At 41.7% G+C, this 21,425-nt stretch overlaps 2 protein-coding genes across 2 annotated transcripts; one reads left to right on the top strand and one right to left on the bottom strand.

Moving 5' to 3' along the window:
- The first annotated feature begins 134 nt into the window (after nucleotides 1-134).
- On the top strand, nucleotides 135-17,507 carry LOC116924045 (cubilin). Its single transcript, XM_045173948.1, has 59 exons — nucleotides 135-428; nucleotides 645-705; nucleotides 767-1,198; nucleotides 1,276-1,405; nucleotides 1,470-1,841; nucleotides 1,913-2,164; nucleotides 2,253-2,495; nucleotides 2,558-2,684; nucleotides 2,758-2,997; nucleotides 3,070-3,216; nucleotides 3,281-3,357; nucleotides 3,429-3,536; nucleotides 3,605-3,776; nucleotides 3,837-4,021; nucleotides 4,081-4,243; nucleotides 4,320-4,510; nucleotides 4,588-4,744; nucleotides 4,814-4,995; nucleotides 5,061-5,232; nucleotides 5,299-5,661; nucleotides 5,725-5,911; nucleotides 5,985-6,145; nucleotides 6,226-6,410; nucleotides 6,476-6,632; nucleotides 6,701-7,060; nucleotides 7,120-7,301; nucleotides 7,361-7,873; nucleotides 7,932-8,052; nucleotides 8,124-8,311; nucleotides 8,372-8,459; nucleotides 8,523-8,630; nucleotides 8,700-8,927; nucleotides 9,020-9,210; nucleotides 9,279-9,492; nucleotides 9,557-9,760; nucleotides 9,818-9,964; nucleotides 10,029-10,213; nucleotides 10,292-10,432; nucleotides 10,506-10,893; nucleotides 10,960-11,181; nucleotides 11,248-11,594; nucleotides 11,666-12,077; nucleotides 12,151-12,245; nucleotides 12,421-12,820; nucleotides 12,893-13,077; nucleotides 13,138-13,278; nucleotides 13,350-13,707; nucleotides 13,767-13,890; nucleotides 13,949-14,175; nucleotides 14,247-14,461; nucleotides 14,524-14,686; nucleotides 14,755-14,972; nucleotides 15,057-15,152; nucleotides 15,220-15,364; nucleotides 15,501-15,682; nucleotides 16,267-16,429; nucleotides 16,559-16,699; nucleotides 16,780-16,895; nucleotides 17,141-17,507. The coding sequence occupies exons 3-59, from the start codon at nucleotides 1,122-1,124 to the stop codon at nucleotides 17,267-17,269; spliced, it is 11,385 nt and encodes a 3,794-aa protein (XP_045029883.1). The 5' UTR covers nucleotides 135-428; nucleotides 645-705; nucleotides 767-1,121; the 3' UTR covers nucleotides 17,270-17,507.
- LOC116924061 (nicotinamide N-methyltransferase) lies at nucleotides 17,440-19,182 on the bottom strand. Its single transcript, XM_032930644.2, has 4 exons — nucleotides 19,038-19,182; nucleotides 18,312-18,651; nucleotides 17,902-18,148; nucleotides 17,440-17,806 (listed from the first exon to the last, which is right to left on the bottom strand). Exons 1-4 carry the CDS (start codon nucleotides 19,180-19,182, stop codon nucleotides 17,606-17,608), a joined length of 933 nt encoding a protein of 310 aa, XP_032786535.2. The 3' UTR covers nucleotides 17,440-17,605.
- Nucleotides 19,183-21,425: the final 2,243 nt, after the last annotated feature.

Genomic DNA, 21,425 nt, shown 5'->3' with positions numbered 1-21,425 from the left:
TTAAAGGAACTATATTTTTAGAAACCAAAACATCCATAGATAGATCCATTAACCAGATTTGCCTTTTCGAACCCATCCTCCAATTCCCATACTCTATTCTTGATCTAAGTTAGTCCTTGAGTGTCAGGCTCTTAGATGATGGGTTCTTTCGTTCTCTTTCTTCCTGGTCGGGTTTCTCATCCACTCACTTAAAGTTGGACGAAAAGATACGTTATTGCCTGTTATTTGCAAAACGTAGTTTAATGAAGCTAATTTAGCTGCTATGTAAAGGATTTCGAACACGCCTAGATCCCTTGTGCACGAATAACGAGTCTGTCAACCGAGAACACGTGCCAACGAGACAAATAAGCGCCGCCATTAAATTGCTAAATTCGCCGGCACGAAAGGTTTGTCGTGGACAAATATGTTGCTTTGGAGTAACATTAAGGGTAGGTGAACGTTACGAAACTTTTTATTTTTGTTCTCCATGTTATAGTTTGGCTTATCTCGGCAACCTACTATCGAATTACTTTTGTTTTTTATTTCTTCGATCTTTCCCACGTAGCAAAGAATGATTTTTAGTATATCAATAATATAACTCCCCAATCTGTTTGTTTACTTCATCTTTATTTTCAATTTTTATGTTTAATGCAAATATTTTTCAGGGCTATTCGAAGAACGAAGTACAGTACGTCGGTGGAAAAGTTTTGTAGCTTACTGAATTCGGTATTCCAACCAACGTCACCTCAGTTTTAGTTCCTGAAAATTCATCGTAATTAATTTTTAGTGTTACGTAAAGCTGGGGTACAGTCGTGTACCGAGAGGCGAATTCTTACACTGTAACAAGAGACGCACGTGTTAAGAATGCTGTCGTGTTTTTACCTCTTATGTGCCAGCTTTGAGCCAAAACGCCCCCATTCTCCTATATCACGGAGTATGTACCCTACGAGCCATAGGCCTCGTTAAACGGGGTGTATCCACCTCTTGTGTTAGCACTCTTAGATTACTCTGATGCAAAACCTCTTAACCTACGCCATCGACTCTTCTCTGGTCAGTATATTACCGACCTATGAGCGAGGAACGCTGGCAAACTCGAGAAGCCGTGTTGTGTATGTTGCGATTATTGCGCTACATTCTCTAACATGCCGATGAAGTTTTTTTTCCTCTGGTTGATAGTACATGTGTTTGTCAACCGATCCAGGGCTCTATATGATGGAAGGTAAGCGACTTCGTTTGTGTTGAATTTTTGGGGTTTTTTGTGGTTATTGTCCTTATTTGTATCATTTTGATTTATAGAGTAAGAATACGAACTCAAGATGGCCATTTGCAACTAATGGTGCCGGATGAGCGGAGTATCTCTTTGATCACTGGCCGGAACGGTCGGATACTTTTTAACGGAGAAGATATAAGCTCTGCTTACCAAACGGCAAGAACAAACATTTTATTTGGTTAAAAAAATTTAAAATAAATATATCATTGCTATAAAACAGGTACGCAATGTTTCACTAGAGTTAGCCACTCTGCGACAGCGGGAATTGGCCTCTTTACAAACCAAGCAATTGGAACTATTCGCACGTCTTGATGGTGATACCGGAGAAAATCTCCATGATCGCTTGGTGGCATTGGAACAATCTTTAGCCAATCTAACCTCTCAAAATGTCCAGACTGTAACAAATGATAGAACAGGAACCCCCAATAACTTTCGTCGACTTAGGCGACGTTTCCAGACCCTTGAACGAAACGTTCAACGTCTGACGACGGCTATCCAAACAGATGACTGCGCCAGTTCACCTTGCAGAAATGGCGCCATTTGTATTGACTCTTACAATAAGTTTCAATGTCTCTGCCCACCTAATTGGGAGGTTTGTTATTTTACTCATTGTACCAGTTTAAATTACATTAATTACACTTGTATAAATTTGTATTCATGTAGGGAACAGCTTGTGATGTAGATATTGACGAGTGTGATAGTTTCCGTGGGACGGATTTGGGTTGCCAAAACGGTGCAACATGCGTCAATACGGCTGGGTCTTACCGTTGTACCTGTCCACCTGGATGGTTTGGAGTTCACTGCACTCAAAGGACAGACGGATGCAACAGTGGTACCAATGAACAGATTTGCGGCCACGGAATTTGTCTTAGTCAGCCGGGCCAAGGAAGAGGCTACATCTGCTTATGCGAGCAAGTATGCAAATTTGCCTGCATTACAGCTAATTTTATATTCTTTGTATTGGATAATGGCTGAAATTAAGTCAATCCATTCGAATTAAAAGGGGTGGACCACAGACGGCGTTAATCCTGGTTGTATGGTTGATGTCGACGAATGTCTTTATCCCATTCCACTATGTTCAGTTAATCCCCGTGTCCAGTGCATAAATCTCCCTGGCAGCTTCCGCTGTGGAGCCTGTCCAGTTGGTTATACTGGGAATGGCCATTACTGTACGGATGTGGACGAATGCCAGATCAATAACGGTGGATGCAGTATCAGCCCCCGCGTTCAGTGCACGAATACTATGGTAGCATAATTTTTAAAACTTTAACAAGTCAAGTATTAAACTAACGCAAACTATTGTTGCAGGGTTCGCGATCTTGTGGTCCTTGTCCACCAGGGTATCAGGGCGATGGGGTATCTTGTAGTTTCGTTGGAGCTTGCACACTCAATAATGGTGGATGTCATCTAGAGGCGTTCTGTTACGATAATCCTGGTAAAATAAAAATAAAAAATAAAAATCTGAACAGTAGGAGCTAATCATTCACAAATTTTCGTCGCTATTTCAGCTATATCAAGTTCGTACGTTTCCTGCCAATGTCGACCTGGGTTGACTGGTAACGGTATTGGTCCAATGGGTTGTGTTCCACTACGCGGCGGTGGACGCAGAGGCGGTGGTGGTGGTCGTGGTGGTGGGGCGATAGGACCTGTGAATTACAATGATCCTTGCTCCCCTAATCCTTGTGTTTACGGCACTTGTTCCAGGGTTGGTAACGAATTTCGATGCGATTGCCAAGCTGGATACGCAGGTAGTCGAGACTTTTTAGTTAAGACTGAAAAAAAAAGAAATCGTTAAAACATTGAAAGTTTCTGCTTTTAAGGTCAAACATGCAACATTCCGTTGGATGCTTGTATGAGTTCGCCGTGTCTTAACGGAGGAACTTGTGCAACCGTTGGTCCAAATCGACAATTTCGCTGTATCTGCCCGGCTGGGTTCACTGGCAACGAATGCCAAAATGAGATACAAGGTACAGGTCTTTCAATGTATTTTAAAATATATTTATGATTCAAAAGAAATTTCTGTTTGACTAGCTTGTGGAGGGACGATTTATGAGACAAATGGCACTATTTCCTTCCCGTCTTCTGATGGGGGTCTCTATCCTCATCAAGTATTACAAGAACTAGAACGCAGTTATCAATTTAGTTATTTTTACTATAATTATCTTTCCGTATTTTTCAGATCAGCTGTGCTTGGGTGATCAACACGACTCCAGGAAAAGTGATGAACATGACATTCACCAGATTTCATCTCGAGTCCTCTGAAAATTGCAAATTTGACTGGGTTCAGGTATTTGGCAATTCATTTTCAGAACCTGTTGCTTTCATTCGTTTTAGAAAGAGGTTTTTACTATATAGTTTCACGATGGGGAAGATGCTTCTGCCCAGATAGTCGGACGGTACTGCGGCGATCAAAATTTTCCAGCCGGGTCAATGGTCACCACTCATAACCAGATTTACATGTGGTTTCGCTCGGACCATTCGGTGAATGGTCAAGGTTTTGAATTAGTATGGAACACTATTGATCCAGGTACAATTCGTGTTCCAAGTTCCATGTTGTATCGTTGATAGAAGCTTTAAATCTTTACAGTGTGTGGAGGAGAGATCTCTACGTCGACATACGGTACAGTAAACTCACCTGGCTATCCGGGCCACTATCCAGCCAATCGCGATTGTGTCTGGTTACTAACTGCACCATTAGGAAAACGAATTCAGTTTACTTTCGCTACTCTTCAGTTAGAACATCATACCAATTGTAGTTACGATTTTCTCGAGGTACCTGCTAATTAGTAAACTATTCATTTTTCATCTGATTAAACAATATATCGATGCAGATTCGTGACGGCCTAGCTTTGACCGACAATTCTTTGGGCAAATTTTGCAGTACAGCAAATCCACCGCCTCTGACAACGTCAGGGCCGTACGCTATGATCAATTTTCACTCCGATGCTACTTCGAATGACAATGGTTTTCACATCACTTATGCTGTTATAAATGGTACAAATTCTTCACCTTGTTTACTCATCTAAATTTCTCGCCAGACTTTTAGATAACTGGTATCTTCTTCATTTAGGCATACCAGGTTGCGGAGGTTTATTGACTGGTCCGGGTGGAACCCTTTCATCGCCCAATCATCCTGATACCTACGAGCATAATCTAGACTGCGAATGGGTTATCCGAGCCACGAGAAACGAACGAATCCGCTTGACTTTCACGGCCCTATCGCTAGAAACATCGCGGAACTGCGTTTATGACTATGTTGAAGTAATTTCCATTTCCCATAACGACTTGAGTCATTGCTGCTATTAATGTAGCAAATGGTTGTTCCTTTAATCACATAGATAAGGGAGGGTAACACACCGCAAAGTCCATTGATTGGCCGTTATTGCAGCCGCAACGTGCCATTACCTGTTCTTTCTCAAGGAAATCAGCTTTTCGTGCGTTTCAAGTCCGACTTTAGCGTTGCATCAAGTGGATTTCGTGCACGTTACGAAACCGGTAAAATATAAAGCCATGCTTTTTTTTCCGCGTCACTAACTCTTAATTTCTCAACAAAATAAATAATAGTTTGCGGAGGAACATGGACAGAATCTTCCGGAATGATTCAGTCACCGAATTTCCCATCACCGTATCCGGCAAGCAAACAATGTGTTTACGTCATAGCCCTAGATCCGGGTAAAGCTGTTCGGCTGGATTTCCTCACCTTTGACGTAGAAGGATCTCCTGATTGTCGCTACGATTACATTGAGGTACTTACCTTTCTCTCAATAAAAAATCAAATATAATTCATATTCTATTCTGCCTACGACAATAGATTCGCGATGGAGATAACAGCAATTCTACGTTAATTGGCAGATATTGTGGCCCACCGTCTCTAATCCCTCCGCCCATCGTCAGTACCCACAACTACTTGTGGATCAAATTTCAAACTGACGCGTCAGACCAAAATTTAGGTTTCCAAGCCAACTATTCTTCGATTGACGTTGGTAAGTACCAAAATCTGATTATTGATCAATACGAAAATGAGTTATCATTTCTTGTTTTGATTACAGGATGTGGAGGAATATTGACTAGACCGCAAGGCTTGATTGCATCTCCCCTGCATCCAGAAGTGTATCCGCATGGTGCTACATGTCGCTGGATCGTGAGAGCCGGACCCGGAAAAGTGGTTCGCTTGCAATGGATGTCGTTTGCTCTAGAACCCGCACCCCCTTCATGCTATTTTGATTCGGTATCTGTCTATGACAACAGTACCATACCCAACACAGGTGGTTTGGTGGGTCGTTACTGTGGCACCGCCTTACCACCATCGATTACATCGACTGGTGATACGCTGACGATTGTCTTTAAATCTGATACCAGTTTGGCAGCTGAAGGATTCACAGCTACTTACGTCACCCTAAATAGCTCTTTACGTAAGAATCTACCTAAGTTGTGGCTACTCTATTTAATAACAATCATTTGCCTTTACCGTTCAGTTTGCGGCGGTACGTATTACACGGAGACAGGAATGATTGCCTCACCAGGATTCCCCAACGGCTATCCGCCAAGGTTGGACTGTTCGTGGATTATTCGTGCTCCTCTCAATCGACAGATTCAGCTGAATATAACGGATTTTGATATGGAAAATCACACTCAATGTCAAATGGACTACCTCGAAATACGGTTCTATCAATGCAAAGCGACATGTTGCTATTTGGAAAAATAATTTATTCAATAACCCGGTTTGCGAAAACAGAAATGGTGGAGGGCCAACTTCCCCTTTAATTGGGACTTTTTGCGGTCGAAACATCCCACTTACCATCCCGTCACATAGCCACGAAATGTATATTCGTCTCGTAACTGATTACTCCCTTTTTGGACGAGGTTTCCGTCTTTTCTGGGATGCTACGGCCACCGGTTCGTTTTCACTTCGATCAACTTATATCAAAGCTTCCCATACTTATACTACTAATGAAAACAAAAATATTATCCTTAAGGCTGCGGAGGCGTTTTGACTAGCCCAGAAGGCTCCATCGTTTCGCCTGGTTATCCATCATCGTATGGCGAGAATGCTGAATGCATTTGGAGGATTGAAGTTTCTCACGGATCTCGCGTACTGTTTGCCTTTGTTGATTTGGATATGGAATCGCAACCCTCGGGCTGTGCGTTTGATTATGTTGAGGTAAAAATAACCGTTTCCGTTCTAAGATTGATATTCTCTAAACCTTTTATTTTTTTAATCGCCAGGTTCGTAACGGCAGAGATCGTCGGGCACCGTTAGTTGGGCGTTATTGCAACTCTTTCTCGCTTGTACCCATCGTCAGTAAATCAACGAGTCTCTATGTAAAATTCAAATCCGATAGTAGTCTTGCCGGAAGAGGATTCAAAGCCCGCTATGAAACTTGTAAGACATTTTCGTACAAGTTTTATGGCAGCAGTTTACTTTAATAACGATTGCACGTTTTTTCTCAGTGTGTAATACCGAGTTACGAGGTCTAAGTGGTGTCATCGAAAGCCCGAATTTCCCCAACAACTATCCACACAATCGCAATTGTACGTGGACCATTGCTGCCCCACTTGGCAATAGGATAAATCTAACTTTCTCGCATTTTGACGTCGAAGACCATGGCTCTCACGAATCAACCGAGTTGGTGCCTGTTAATTGCATGTATGATTTTGTTGAAATCAGACAGCCAAACGGAACCCTGGGCCGCTTTTGCGGCTCTAGCCTGCCACCCGAACTGGGTTCAACTCAGGATAAAGTCATGATTCAATTCATGTCTGATTTATCTGTTGCCCATAACGGTTTCCGTTTGGAATGGCGAGTCATTGGTACGAAAAATTGATCAGTCATTTATGCTCAATGTGCATCACCCGGTTTTTGCATTCAGGATGTGGTGGAAGGCTAGCGAAACCGTTTGGTAGTCTAAAATCACCAGGTTACCCATCTTCATACCCGTTTAAAACAGACTGTGTCTGGGAAATTGAGACAGAACCAGGCAGCCGAGTGGAATTAACAATTAAAGATATCGATATCGAATCAGCTGTGAGCTGCAACTACGATTTCCTTAGAGTACTAATTTATTTAAAATACATTCAGGAGAATTTCCATGTAATTCAAATTGTTATTAGGTTCACGGAGGAGCGGATGAGACTTCTCCCAAGCTAGCTGAATTTTGCCATCGCCAAGATAAACCCGTCGTGGTAACGGCCATTGGTAACCGTATGTACGTTCATTTCCACAGTGACGAATCACTCCGTGGTAAAGGCTTCATTGCAAGTTTCAAAACTTTACCGAACGGTTGCGGTGGTTATTACAAATCTCCTGCTGGAATTATTCACTCGCCAAACTATCCCCAAAACTACGACCATGACGCTGACTGCACATGGCTTATTGAAGTGGCAGTTAATCATGTCGTTGTACTGAATTTCGTCGACTTTGATGTTGAACCCTTCACAAACTGTACCTTCGATTATGTGGCGGTATATGATGGACCATCGTTAAATGATACGGAAATCGCACGTTTCTGTGGCAGCACTTTGCCTAATCCACCTTATATTCGATCCACTTCAAATCAAATGTTTATTCGCTTAAAAGCTGATGGGAGCGTTTCGGCTAGAGGATTTGTAGCCAACTATACAACAGTAAGCTAATTGTTTTATCTATCTTTAGATGTGCTTTTCAATTCATGTTTGGTTGCAGGGATGCGGAGCAAGTATTACCGTCAATCAAGAAGATATTGGTGAACTGACATCGCCAAATTTCCCTCATTATTATAGTAATTGGTTTAATTGCACTTGGACTCTGACTGCCGCTAACCCAGGTAATTGAATTTAAAGGGAGGTATTTCAAGCTATAATATCTGGTTAAAACGAAACGCATTATTTCTTAAAGATGACCGAATCTACTTGATGTTCACGCATATGGATTTGCATAGCTTCGTGCCGCAATCTTCTGCCATCACTGCTGCAGATACTAACTGCACGACGAGTTTTGTTCGTGTCCAAGATGGAGATGATTCTGACGCACCTGTGGTCGGCAACTATTGTCTTACCAGAGTTCCATCACCAATCACCAGCCAGGTTCATTTCTAATTTGTGCCAATTCGAGCTGAGATTTAAATTCTGCCTTGATTCAATTAGGGTTCTTCACTCTACGTACGCTTGCAAACAACACCGTTAATGTTATTGGGCGCTGGATTTCGTGCAACATATTCTGTCTTGTCTCAAGGTTGTACCGCTAGATTTATTTATTTGATTTGAATTATTTAAATTTGTTATTTGTTCTTCGTAGCTTGTGGGGGAGAATTCACTTCAGAACACGGATCATTCAGTTCGCCCTCGTTTCCGAACTCTTATCCTGTTTCAACGGAATGTATTTGGACAATTTCAGCTTCAGCTGGTACTGTAAACGGTTTTGAGTTTCTAGATAAGGACTTTTGTAAGAGGAACTTTTCTGTTTGTGTAATAGGTAACCGAGTGATGGTCTCTTTCCGCATGTTCGACATCCAGGAAACAGAATTCTGTAACGGTGACTACCTTGAAATAAGAACCAACAATGGTGGAGGTGAATTGTTAGGACACTTTTGCGGCTCCGGATTTTTGCCAAGTAACATTACAGCAGCCAACAAACTTTGGATCAAATTCCGATCAGATGCCGATTCTACAGCACCCGGATTCGTTGCTGACTACAGTTTGCGTAAAGAGAGCTTTTAATTTGTCTTTAAACAAGGCAAAAAAAAAGAACAGTTTTAACGAAATCGTCTTTTTGCTTTTTAAACAAAAACGCAGTTCATGGAAATGATTTAAGTGGAAACCGAGGAGAGATTGCTTCACCTTTATACCCTCATCCGTACATTCACCGAGATGATTTCAGTTGGCGAGTAACTGTAGATAACGAACGATTTGTCCGGCTATATTTCTATCCTCAATTTTCACTCGAACGTGAACATGATTCTACTATATGCATCTCATCCGTACTGGTATGGTCCGATCAATTAAAATTATTGTTTAAATTAAACTTAAAAATCAATTATTATTATGACTGTAGGTTTACGATGGATATGATGAGCAAGCCCCCTTGTTGGGAGAATACTGTGGGGAAATTCGACCTCGACAGAGATACGTGATTGCTTCCGGCAATGTTGTCTACATAGTCTTTCGCTCCCGCTCAATTGAAGGGTCCTTCTTCCGGCTTCGGTGGAATGCTGTTTTGAGTAGTGCGCCTACCATGATCTCGACACCGGCCCCCGTGAACTCTAGTGGTATAAATGCAAATTATAAAAAAAAAAAATACTTAGATTACCATTACCCAATTTCTTTGTGCAGTGGTATGCGGGAACGATTTTTTCGTGACGGATGGAAACTTCACCATGGTTACGAGTCCAGGGTTCCCAATTGGTTATGCAAATAACCTCATTTGTACTTGGACGTTAACTGCTGATCCACATTACAGAATAGCCATGACACTAATTACACTTGACATGGAAGCTGGATCATGCATGTTCGACTACGTTGAGATCGCTAATAATGGTTAATATTCGTCAAATTTAAAGGTTATTCCATTAATTTAAAAATTTAATGTCACAGGAGATGTCAGACCACAATTACTTGGACGATATTGCCGACGTGATCAACAAGGATTGGTGGTAACGTCAGCTGGAAATAGCGCCACAGTAACTTTCCGTACCGATTCTACGGTTAATCAAACTGGTTTTCAAATCAACGCCAAAACCGGTAGAAAGTGATTTCTTTATTATGAGTCGTTCTTCTCAATTCTAATCTTGATTCGCTCTGCCAGTGTGTGGAGGGATCGTAAGAGAATCACGTGGTGTTATCAAGTCCCCTAAATATCCGGCAAATTATCCTGCTTCAACAACTTGCGAATGGGATGTCAGCGTTCGTCCGGGAAGAACGATCAGCGTTAGCTTTGATAATATGCAAATTGCATCAGATATGCCAGCGTGCTCACAGGACTATGTTATCGTAAGGCTTTTTTTTTTCGTCTAATCTTCGCTGTCTACTTTATTTGACCGAATGTCTAATGAATTTATTTCTAACTAGCTGCGCAATGGAGAATCTGTTGACTCACCGGTGCTAGGCAGCGGCAGATTGTGTGGCAATAGCATTCCAACCGGTTCAATGGTCACAACTGGAAACCGACTTCACATCAAGTTTGTGTCGGACGGCCAAACCAGTTCTGCTGTCAGTTATAAGCTCAGTTTTTTTTTAAATGGAAGAACTTGAATCGCTGATTTCCCATTTCTCTTTTCATTAGGGATTTCAATTGAGGTTTGAAGAGGTTCGAACGGCTTGCGGCGGTCGACTAACACTCACCAACGATATAAGAGAAATCACAATCGAGTCGCCAAACAGACCGTCTCCTTCACCGCCAAACGCAGAATGCGAATGGATTATTCTCGCTCCCGGAGGACATGCTGTCCAATTAGACTTTGTTGGCCAATTGGATATACTCAGTCAATATGCTTGTCGTAGTGCTGGAGTGGAAGTGCGAAATGGGGGTACTTTATCCTCACCTGTGCTAGGCCGGTATTGCGGCCGAAATGCGCCAGGATCGATTTTCTCAACAGGCAACAGCCTTCATGTTCGCTACTTTAATTCATTACAAAATCCTGGGACTGGATTCCAAGCCCGCGTCTCCATTGGTATTTTCAAAATAAAAATTACGAATGTATGGTCAATTAAGTTTAAGCAAAATCATTTTTTTAAAGCTCGCTGCGGTGGAACGATTGTGGCGTCACGAGGTGTCCTTATTTCACCGAATTATCCGTCTTCTTACGAACCCAACACAAGGTGTGTATGGACTATTCGTGGCCCAGTCGGTCACTACATGAATTTTCAATTCACTGATTTGGATTTGCCGCCTATCGCCGCAATCGGAGGAAATTGTTCGACCGTTGATTATGTTGAGATTCGTGAACGCAATGCTACAAGTTGGTCCTTACAAATTCTAATAATTAATCATGACTTTTGATCTAAATTTCAAATATCGTATTCAGATGAAGTATTGGCGACAGTTTGTGGAAGTGATTTTTCAAATGTGATTTCCAGCTATTCGAATGAAGTAGACGTCATTTTCCAGACTGGCAGTCGAGTTTACAATCGGCAGGGATTCCGGATAACATACAACACTAGTATAGACGGATGCGGCGGAGATGTGAGCGGTTCTAGCGGAATCATCCAATCTCCTAGCTATCCCAACTCGTATCCTCATGGGCGCATATGTATTTGGAAAATACGTGGACCAATCGGACGCAGCATAACATTAACTTTTACCGATTTCGCGCTGGAAGGACCTCTGAGGCGAGCAGGAAGTACTCAATCAGAGTGCCAGGATTTTGTCTACGTAAATCTAATTTTAGCTGTTAAATATTTTTTTTTTTATTTTATACCCACAAATGTTTTGTATTGAATAAGGCTATAAATGGACCCGACATTCAAAGTTCTCCGCTGTACCGGAATTCATCAAAGCGGTGTGGTTCAACACTGCCAGAAATTGTCAGCTCTTCCGGCAACAATATGATTCTGATTTTCCGAACGGATGGTTCCGTCACACATAGAGGATTTTCCGCCCGATACGATACAGATCAGCCAGCAGCATGTGGTGGAGAATTAAATGGTGCCGTTGGGTCTTCCGGCTACTTTACATCACCCGGTTTTGTATCCCCCACATCGGGCAATTATAGCAATTCGCTTTACTGCGAATGGCAATTGGTCAATACCGAGCCGACTAATTCAAGCGTGATTTTCACTATCGATGCGATGGATATTGAGGGTCGTTTGCCCAATAGCGATCAATGTTCTTTTGATTCTCTCAGCTTCTATGGAGGTTAGTATTTTTAAAAAGTAAATGTCAGGTTTAGATGAATCTCCGCCAACTGTTGCCTCTTTTCGATTCTTAGGTTCAATGCGTATACCTATGGGGCAATACTGTGGTAACCAAACTAGCGATACTTCTATCTACAATCCGTTCCCGGAATCTCTCATCCGCTTCACGGTATTTCTGATTCTACAGTACATAGTCTAAAGGTTTTCGATGAACTCGTCACTTAATCTACAAGGGTTTTTCAAGGGTTTTCATAGAAATAGTCTTAAGAAGCTTTTCCTACTTGAAAAGCTGTTTTGTTATGTTTGAAGTTTCATACATTTTTTTTTCTGTTCATCTATAATAGACGGATATGACCATAACGGGCATAGGATTCAACACGACCTATCGCGTGTCTCCGTGCGGAGGGGACATTACCAACCCACAAACGATTTCTTCGCCTAATTTCCCTACCTATTACGGACTTAACGTGGACTGTGTCTGGTTAATCGATTTGTCTGAGAATGGACAACAGGTGCAAGTTACCTTTGACGATATGCAACTCGATTCGGATGATTGCTCCCAGGATTACCTGAGAATTCTCAATGGCCATATGCCAACTTCGCCACAGCTGGGCCGTTATTGTGGTTCGACCCGACCCAACGTCATCCGTTCACAGAGTTCTTATCTATGGGTCCATTTTCATTCTGATAATGTTTCAGGAAACTCAAAGGGTTTTTCAATAACCGTGGACGCTGTAACATCCGGTGAGAATGCAGTAGTAAAGGTTTTCGTTAAATAATTTTTACATTTACAGAAAATGTTGAATATAATTTTAGGTTGTGGTGGAATTATGCACAGTCGGACTGGAGTAATAACAAGTCCTAATTATCCAGCGGCTTACGGTACTGACGCTGAATGCGAATGGGAAATCCGTGTTGATCCGGGCTACAAAGTGATTGCCGATTTCTTCCAACGATTTGACCTGGAAAACAGCACCAATTGTCAAAACGATTTCGTTGAGGTTGTATTTCCCTTTGAATTGACGGTAATTAAACTAACTTAATTATTGGTTTGAAAATAGCTTATGGACTGGAAAAATGAAACGTGGCATTCTCTTGGACGTTTCTGCGGAAAGCAATTCCCAGCGACCATCACTACTTCTGGCGAGACGATGAAAGTCCTTTTCCGCTCTAATTCCGTTCATCAGGGTGACGGATTCCGCGTACGAAGATGAATGATTTTTTTTTTTTCTTTTTCTCTTCGTTCACCGTGAATCTTTTTTGAAAATATTAGATGCGTTGGAAAGTTGGATGCGGAGGAGAATTTGACAGTCCAACTGGACAAATAACATCACCAAATTATCCGCAACGTTATGGCGATAATCTGTTGTGCAATTACACCATCACCGCAACTCCGGATACCTACATCATTGCCAAATTTATAGACAAGTTTGAAATTGAATCTCATCCGCTTTGCATTTATGATCGACTTGCTGCCTATCAAGGCAATAGTTCTATATCTGCCCCAATTGGCCGTTACTGTGGGTCCCAAATTCCACCACCGATCGTTAGCCACAACACGTTGTTTATGCAATTCCGCACGGATGGCTCCATCAGTGGATCTGGATTCAAAATCAGCTATACCAAACAAGGTTCGGCAAATTCCTCTTCGCACCTGGTTAAGCAAATCAATCAAATCATTCCTTCTCAGAATGTGGTGGAACCATTACGTCTCCCACCATCATCAGTTCACCCTCGCATCCGGATACTTACTACAATAACCTTAATTGCACCTGGAGGATTGAAGCACCTGCTGATCAAGTGGTCGATATCAAGTAAGCGTTGTTAAGAATGAATTGCGTACATAATTATCGATGGGATTATTTTGAACAGATTCCAATCATTAACATTGGAGACGCATCGAGACTGTCGCTATGATTGGGTTGCTGCTTACGAAGGATTACGGGTGAATCAGTCTCAGTTACTGGGTCGCTATTGCGGCAATTTCACCTATCAATTGCCTCGTGTTAAAAGCCGTGGGTCAAAGGCGCTTATCCATTTCCGTACTGATTGGAGTGTCAGTCACGGTGGATTTAGCGCTAGCATCCGTTTTACGTCAGGTAAAACATATAGCCAAAATGTATTTGTAAAATAAATTCGACATTTTGATTAATTGGTTTCATCTCCACAGGTGAAAGACAAGGGTGTGGAGGGCTTATCAATCTGACAGCCAACGCTCAGCAACAATTGCGAGCACCAGATGCAGCTGTGTTGCCCCGCAACGGTCACATTGATGGCGAACTAGATTGCCAATGGACTGTGATTGCTCCACCTGGCAAAGTCATACGACTTCAACTGACTCAAATCGATATGACAGAGGGCGGTTGTTCTCAAGACTATGTCGAAGTAGATACTTCCATTCCTTGTTAGGCTGATTTCATTTATTTATTAAACAAAAACTTTGTTAGGCTAGAGATGGTGCAGGCAAAAGTGCGAGTCTGATTGGTCGCTATTGTGGTAGTGTTGTGCCATCGTCGTTGATCGGCTCTACCAACATCATGTGGATCCAATTAGTAACGGGAACGTCAAACAGACGAGCCAACTTTGTTGCAACTTTGTCGTACCAAGAAAGTAAGATTTTATTCAATTGTGTGCCTGGCTTTATTGATTATGACTGTGACGCTATACTTGTATGAAAGCACCTTGTGGCTCAACTGGAACGCTGGATGCTACTGAGATGAACCAAATACTTTCATCTCCAAACTACCCGGCACCTCCTGGTGCGAATCTACGCTGTCGCTGGCTCATTGACGGCAACTCAACTGCCGTCCAAATACGTTTCCAGCATTTATCGATCGGCTCTGCTGACTCCGCCCAATGCACCAATGATCGTTTAGAAATTCAAGATATTATCAGCGTAAATAGTTGCCCTTGTTTTTCATTCTTCACCGTTCTATTTGGATTGCTAAAAACTTCATTTAATGCTGGATTTTAATTACAGGCTAGCCAGAATCAAGAGGCCAGTGGGGATTTAATATTGAATGGCGATGGGGCATCTGTCGTGACACTAGATCAAAATCAGAGAATCATAATCCAGGTTTAGATTGACGTGACCAAGCTGCGTTGATTAATGATTCTTCATCATTGTTTATTGTTTTTTCTAGAGAGAATTAGGGCAACGTTTGACTTTTTGCGGTACGCGTTTGCCGCATGATGTTATCTCATCCGGCGGTGCCCTAGCTGTGACTTTGATCACGGGAAATTCAGCTGAATCATCAGGAGGTTTCCAGCTGCAATATTCGTTAGCAAGTAAGTTGCTTTAACTCACTGAAGTTACACAGACAACTTTGTCTTGTTACAGTGGACGGCATTTCACAATTAAAAAAGTGTACACAACACTAATAAAAACAAAAACTTCACTTTTGATTGCTGCGTACCCAAACAGCATGTAATCGAAGCTACGAAGGCGTCGAAGGAAGAATCGTCAGCCCACGCTGGCCGGGATTTTTCCGCTCGAACGATTACTGCCAGATGACTATCGAATCTCCAGCCAACACTACAATTTCCCTCTATTTTAACCTGTTTCGCTTGATGAACAGTCTGAATTGCAGCGTCTCTTCACTAGAGGTTGGTTTTTATCCAAACGTTTTTTCTCCTTATAATTAGATTTTTATTTTGTTTAAACATCGCCGCTCATTTACATAGTACTCCGTGAACGGCTTACTTGGAATTAAATCCCGATGTGCTTCCTTATAGAAACCTATCCGAGCTCCCATTTTTGTATTAAATATTTTTTATATAAACAAATAATTTATTCCCTAACTCTTAAATTCAAAAAAAGGGCAGAGGAACGCGATAAGAAAGAAAGGGCAACAATTATCTCCAGACAGAGACGAGCCACGATGAGATTATGAAACCAGTTTCGGTCGTTTGTGTACTTGTATACACGCTTCTCTGAATTATTTAAAGAAACCCCTTTTCTATGCGTCCGTACAGTTACGGTGCGAGTGATGAACTACGCTGAAATGCTTTTATTGATTTTCTTGTTTTCTTTTTGCCCGTCACGAGTTCTATGCACACGATTACATGGTGAATAATGCATGGAATAACTCGAATCGTATAGTAGAAATGCGACTGCAGTTGCAGTAGAAAAATTAGATTATACAATTTTACAGCATGTCAGTCATTTTTTTGTATTGATTTTATGACAGATCCGAGATGGCGGCACGAGTTCCGATCGTCTCCTTGGTAATCTCTGCGGTTCGGCTCTACCCAACTCGATCTTTTCATCTAGCAACAGGTTGTGGCTTCAGTTCAGACCATCCCTATTGCCACAGAGAGGTTACGATCTTACCTTTACCTCCACTCAACAAGGTACGCACTACATAAGTATTATCGATTCGTCCTTCGTAGGGTTTTGTTCACTTTTTAATATTTCATTTAATGAATTCATAACGCCCCTTATTCGTGTGACGATGTTATTGAAAAATGTATTTGCATCAGGTCCTGGATGCGGAGGAGCTGTGTTTAACACCCGAGGTTCTGTAACGAGCCCCGGTTTCCCTGGCAACGTTTCTCGTGCTACCGACTGCCGATGGGAGTTATCTGTTCCAATTGGAATGATTATCAAAATCGATTTTCCCAGTACGTAGTACCAGTAAATATTTATTGTAAAAGGCTTAACCATTCCATCCTTATTATTTTTCATTTTTAAATACTCCCAGTGTTCCAATTCGGACCATCTGATGACTGCATGAATAATTACGTGGAAATATCAGATATTCGTGCAAGTCCAGACGGGACATTAGGAGAGGCTTGGAGAGCGCGCTACTGTGGAAACGTAAGTCCATTTTTAATGCCAGGATTTATGTAGTTGTAGGGCAATTATACTTATTTCTGCGTGACCTAATGCAATCAGGCAGTTAGGTTGCTTTAAAGCTAGCCTAGCAGTTTCGAGGTGTTTTGTAGTACTCACCATTTCTAAGTGTTTGTTTTGCGTCGCATTGCGTCGTATCGAATTTTTATTTGACTGATGGTGTCTCCTTTCGTGTCCGCTACGCTTTGTGGGTTTAACTGAACACGCAGGATCGGCCATCGACTTATGTGGGCTCTAGCAATGGAGCTACTCTTCGTTACGTCACCTCAACGAATAACACCGGATCGGGATGGAGAGCTGTCTTCCAGGGCGTCACCAGTATCCATGGCAACCAATAACAATTGCAACTCTCCCACATCATTGATAACGCAACCATACAAAGTTTCCCCTTTTTTTTTTGGTTTTTTACTTAATCCATTTTTTTAAATTTTAAATGCAAAACACGTGGGGGACTCTTTGTTTCCTCTCTTTTTCATTTTTTTTTAAAGATTATTAATCACAATAGGTATGGGTTTGTTTGTTATGTATCCATAACTTGTTATTCCATTTTCAATACGAGACAATATTGACAATTGACGTTTTTGAAGAACCAAACAAAGCGACTAAGGTTACCAAGAGACATATCTTATCCGATCCTACGGCTGGATACAAATTGATAATGTGAACTCTTGAGATCAAATTTTCCGAGCTAGGCAATAGAAGACGGCGGAATGATCAGCTGGCTTCTCTTGCTGAGGGCAACACCTTGCCAATTCTTTCCATTCGACCGTCTGACATCCGGCATCCGCTAAAGCTGATTCAACTATTGCACGGTTAAGTACAACAGACGGAAATTCCTGATTATTGTGCCAATAATGGCTGTTTCCCAGGGCGCCCTAATTTATTGTATTTATTATTTTTTAAAGGTCAGAACAATGGAGCGCGTGTAGGCGGCTGAAAAATAATACAGCATTTTTTCAAGCATGTTTACCTGAACGACGAGAAAGCCTGCCGGACGTAAGAGCCTGGTTACATTGGCCACTGCTGTCGAATACTCTTCAACCGTAAGCGTAGCGAATTCGAGACAGAGTGTAGTGATAATCACGTCGTACAATGAATGGCCGTCAGCATTACAGGCGGTATCTTTGTTATCCATCAGAGGATCAGTCAATAAGACATTGCACGGTACAACAGCCCGAACGGAGTGACGGACTCGGTCCAGTAAAATCGTCTCTGATCTTGAATGAATGAACGAATAATAGAGGAAGGAAAAGAAAATGGAAGGTGTTGGATATCCCAACTCTATTCATGACCTTCGTTATTCTAATATCTATCTAGAAAAAATTCTAAATGTGACGCAACGAAGAAGACTATCATAAAGAAGAGGATGAAGAAAAATACTCGGCTCGTTCCAGTTCGGCGACGTATTGGAAGAATGGAAGCCAAGTTTCAACTTCGTGCCGTCCAGGTGCTGGTGTTACGGCCGTCATCATTGTCAGCCAGTGTTTGATGTTTTGTCTGTTCTGTTCCAAGAAATCGCTGCAAACGATCCATTCACTCCAACTACTGGCTGAGATCATTGAAATGGGCACGGGGCCTGAGCCGATTTCCAAGACCCGCCTCTTTTCTTTCGTCTTCTTTTCATTTTTCTTTGCCACCTTTTCGTCTTCATCCACTTCTCGTTCTACCTGCTTTTCCAGTCCTTCAAAGTCGCTAGTAGTGGCGGAAGATTCTTCTCCTCCTACAAAAGAAAAAGAAGTTTTTAATTTGTCAAACAAGTTGCGTTACCAAGTCAGGATAAAGTCGTCAGTTCAATCAAGAGATTTAAATTCACACATGAAACAAGAAGTTGGATAAAAAACAAGGTTTGAAAAATTTCATCCATGTAGATACCGATTGCCAAATTAGGTTTCACGTTATTCGTGCACCCGTTGCTGCGACAACCAGCAGAAAAAGAAAAAAAAAAGAATCTACGAAAATCAATACGTGTATACAGTGCAACGCCCAGCCGTCCGTGAATAATTATCTGTCGCATACGGGGGGCGAAAAAGGCAGGCGGAGACGCATGTGAACTTTTTTTTTTTCAAACCGGTGACACATTCAACTAAAGATAATAATGTCTTGTACCGTTTGAAACGAAGAAGAAGTGATGGAAATTGCGAAGAAAGAACTCTACTTCGGGATCCAGATTCCGGTAATACGTAGTAAGATATTCTTCCGGCTGAAAATTATCTTTATACAATTTCTCGAGTGCTAGCCGTTTTGACTCCATCGTTATTTAAAAAACAAACACGTTGATGACGAGGGTAGACGGTAATGAATAAGGCCGTAATGTATGTCCGCCTATTTATATGATTCCTATGGCTGTACCGGCCTCATTATTATGTACTTGATCGAGATGTAGGGGAGCTGATAACTAGGATACTATCCCAAAAACACCAAAGAGTTATCGCTCCCACGAGTGCATCGTATATCTCCGACTGTGCCTCGAATATTGAGTGTACTGTACTTTTTTTTCTTTTAGTACTTTACTTTTACTCTATTCGCTAATATAATACTACAGCAGTAGCCGACCTCTGCAAGCCCCGTCATCTAGCATTACTCAACTCTGGCTCTTGAATAAATAAACCTTTCCCCTCCACCAAAGGAAAAAAAAAAAAGAAGTCTCGTACTACAGTACTGATAAAGCGCAGGGAAGACGTAGCGGCAACTTGGGAGCCCCTCCTCCCCTCGCGGGAGTTGTGTGACAAACACTGCACAGAGAGGCAGACAGACTGCGAGCGACAGGGAAGAAGAAAAGCCATCCGTACATTTGGATCCAAGAATACAAAAACAAAACAAAAAAACTCGTCCTTCTTCATCTTCACCATATCTGCGGACGACGTCAGTCAAGTTTTCTTTTATTATTGTTATTTCTATCTGTGGCATCCATCGGTCCGCTCTCGTTTTAGAGACCCTACGAACTTTTTTGTCGTTCAGGTTTTCTTTTTGAACATGTTATTTTTATCGACAACAAGAATACCGGTTTCGTCATAGTTTTCTTCTGCCTTTCACCACTACGTCTGTGCGTGTAATCAATTGTTGTTGTATCCTGTGATCTCTTCAACTCTAGGTAAGAATGTACTCTGAAATATTTTTTGGAATATTATATATCTGTTATATTATTAAAAAAGGACGATTGATAATAACAGTAGCTCGAGGTAGATCGTCTTGGTTGGTCGTGTGCTGTTCTTTAATTCGTGTTTGGGGAGGGAATCCGAAGAGTCACACTCTTTGATGTCCTTGGGGTTACCACGATGATTCGCTGTTCTACCTTTCCCCGTCTTCTTCGTGCTAGATATTACTTCGTCGCCTTATAGCTTTTCTGATGGACCAACTCGTTTTACCTGTTGTTATTTTGTGCGTGTGTATGATGGGAGGAACAGAGAAGAAAAGTGATGGTATATATTAAATCTGTTGATTTACCGTGTTAGAAGGGGAAAAAAGCCTTCAGCTTTCTGGTTGGGCATCGTCTGGTTATATTTCCATCTTCAACAACAGCAGAACTTGCCCTCTCTCTCTTCAACTGCGCAAGAGAGAGAGAGAAAAAAAAACGTTCGGTTTCTCTTGTGCCATCAACTTCTTCTTTGATATTGTGGTGTGTGCGCATATCCCAAACCACGATTCTTTTCTTTTATGTGTACATGTTCCGGAGCTCTGCATCTACAGAGGAGGGGGAAGCGAAGGCTTTTCCTGGAAAAACTTCGATCCGGAATCTTTTTTTTTTTTTTTCTTTTTTGTCTTCTTTCATTTTTATTTTCATTCTCTTCCCCAACCAAAAATACTATTTTCTTCTTTTTTGCTTTTACCCACTCTTGACGTCAGGACTGTACAGAATTTTCTGTCCCCATTCACCAACTCCCTCTTCTTATTCATCTTTCTTTCTTGTAAAAACCCCTGAAATCCTCCCCTATTTTTGGAAGAATAAGGCTGAGATTTTCTACCACGTTTGATTGTCATTATTATTACTTGAAAATCTAACTCGCACACCGTGAAATTGTATGACACGTCAGCAGAGCCCAATATTACACATATTCAAGTATTTTTGGTTCCAACTGAATTGACTGGATCCTCACCAATACTTGTCTCGATCAATAAAACCGCCTAGCAACTGGTTCAAGAAAAAAAAAACTGCCACATACATTTTTGTTGCTGTACTGTTTATTTATCTTTAAGGTGTACAGTGCATGGTTAGGTTAAAAATCAAACTGGTCTTTGACTTCATCGTTTTAAAGAGGGGAGGACAGCTTTTACGTGACAACTATAATCTAAATACTGCAGCATCAATTGTTAAGTTCACCTTTAGCATTTACCACCTGGCACGTGTGTGTTTTCTTTTCTTTATCTCTTGTCAAAAAAGGGGGAGGGCCATTGGGGTGGGCTTACAGGAGGAAAACTCGTTATGGTTTGACTGGCAACAGAGCTCGGCCATTCTTTTGACTGCGTGTGTAGTGTGTGTGTGTGTGTGTGTCTGTG

This window comes from Daphnia magna, linkage group LG5 (genome assembly GCF_020631705.1).
Source record: "Daphnia magna isolate NIES linkage group LG5, ASM2063170v1.1, whole genome shotgun sequence".
Classification (NCBI taxonomy): domain Eukaryota; kingdom Metazoa; phylum Arthropoda; class Branchiopoda; order Diplostraca; family Daphniidae; genus Daphnia; species Daphnia magna.
This window is presented reverse-complemented; position numbering and strand designations above follow the sequence as displayed.

What these genes read in the sequence shown, in the direction of transcription:
- LOC116924045 (XM_045173948.1), top strand. Translation starts at nt 1,122, where the DNA reads ATGCCGATGAAGTTTTTTTTCCTCTGGTTGATAGTACATGTGTTTGTC. An exon ending in ATGCCAAAATGAGATACAAG is followed by an intron (nt 3,217 to 3,280) that starts GTACAGGTCTTT and finishes CTGTTTGACTAG; the next exon opens with CTTGTGGAGGGACGATTTAT. An exon ending in GCAGCGTCTCTTCACTAGAG is followed by an intron (nt 15,683 to 16,266) that starts GTTGGTTTTTAT and finishes ATTTTATGACAG; the next exon opens with ATCCGAGATGGCGGCACGAG.
- LOC116924061 (XM_032930644.2), bottom strand. Translation starts at nt 19,182, where the DNA reads ATGGAGTCAAAACGGCTAGCACTCGAGAAATTGTATAAAGATAATTTT. An exon ending in GCCGAACTGGAACGAGCCGA is followed by an intron (nt 18,149 to 18,311) that starts GTATTTTTCTTC and finishes CATTCATTCAAG; the next exon opens with ATCAGAGACGATTTTACTGG. An exon ending in CAGGCTTTCTCGTCGTTCAG is followed by an intron (nt 17,807 to 17,901) that starts GTAAACATGCTT and finishes ACAATAAATTAG; the next exon opens with GGCGCCCTGGGAAACAGCCA.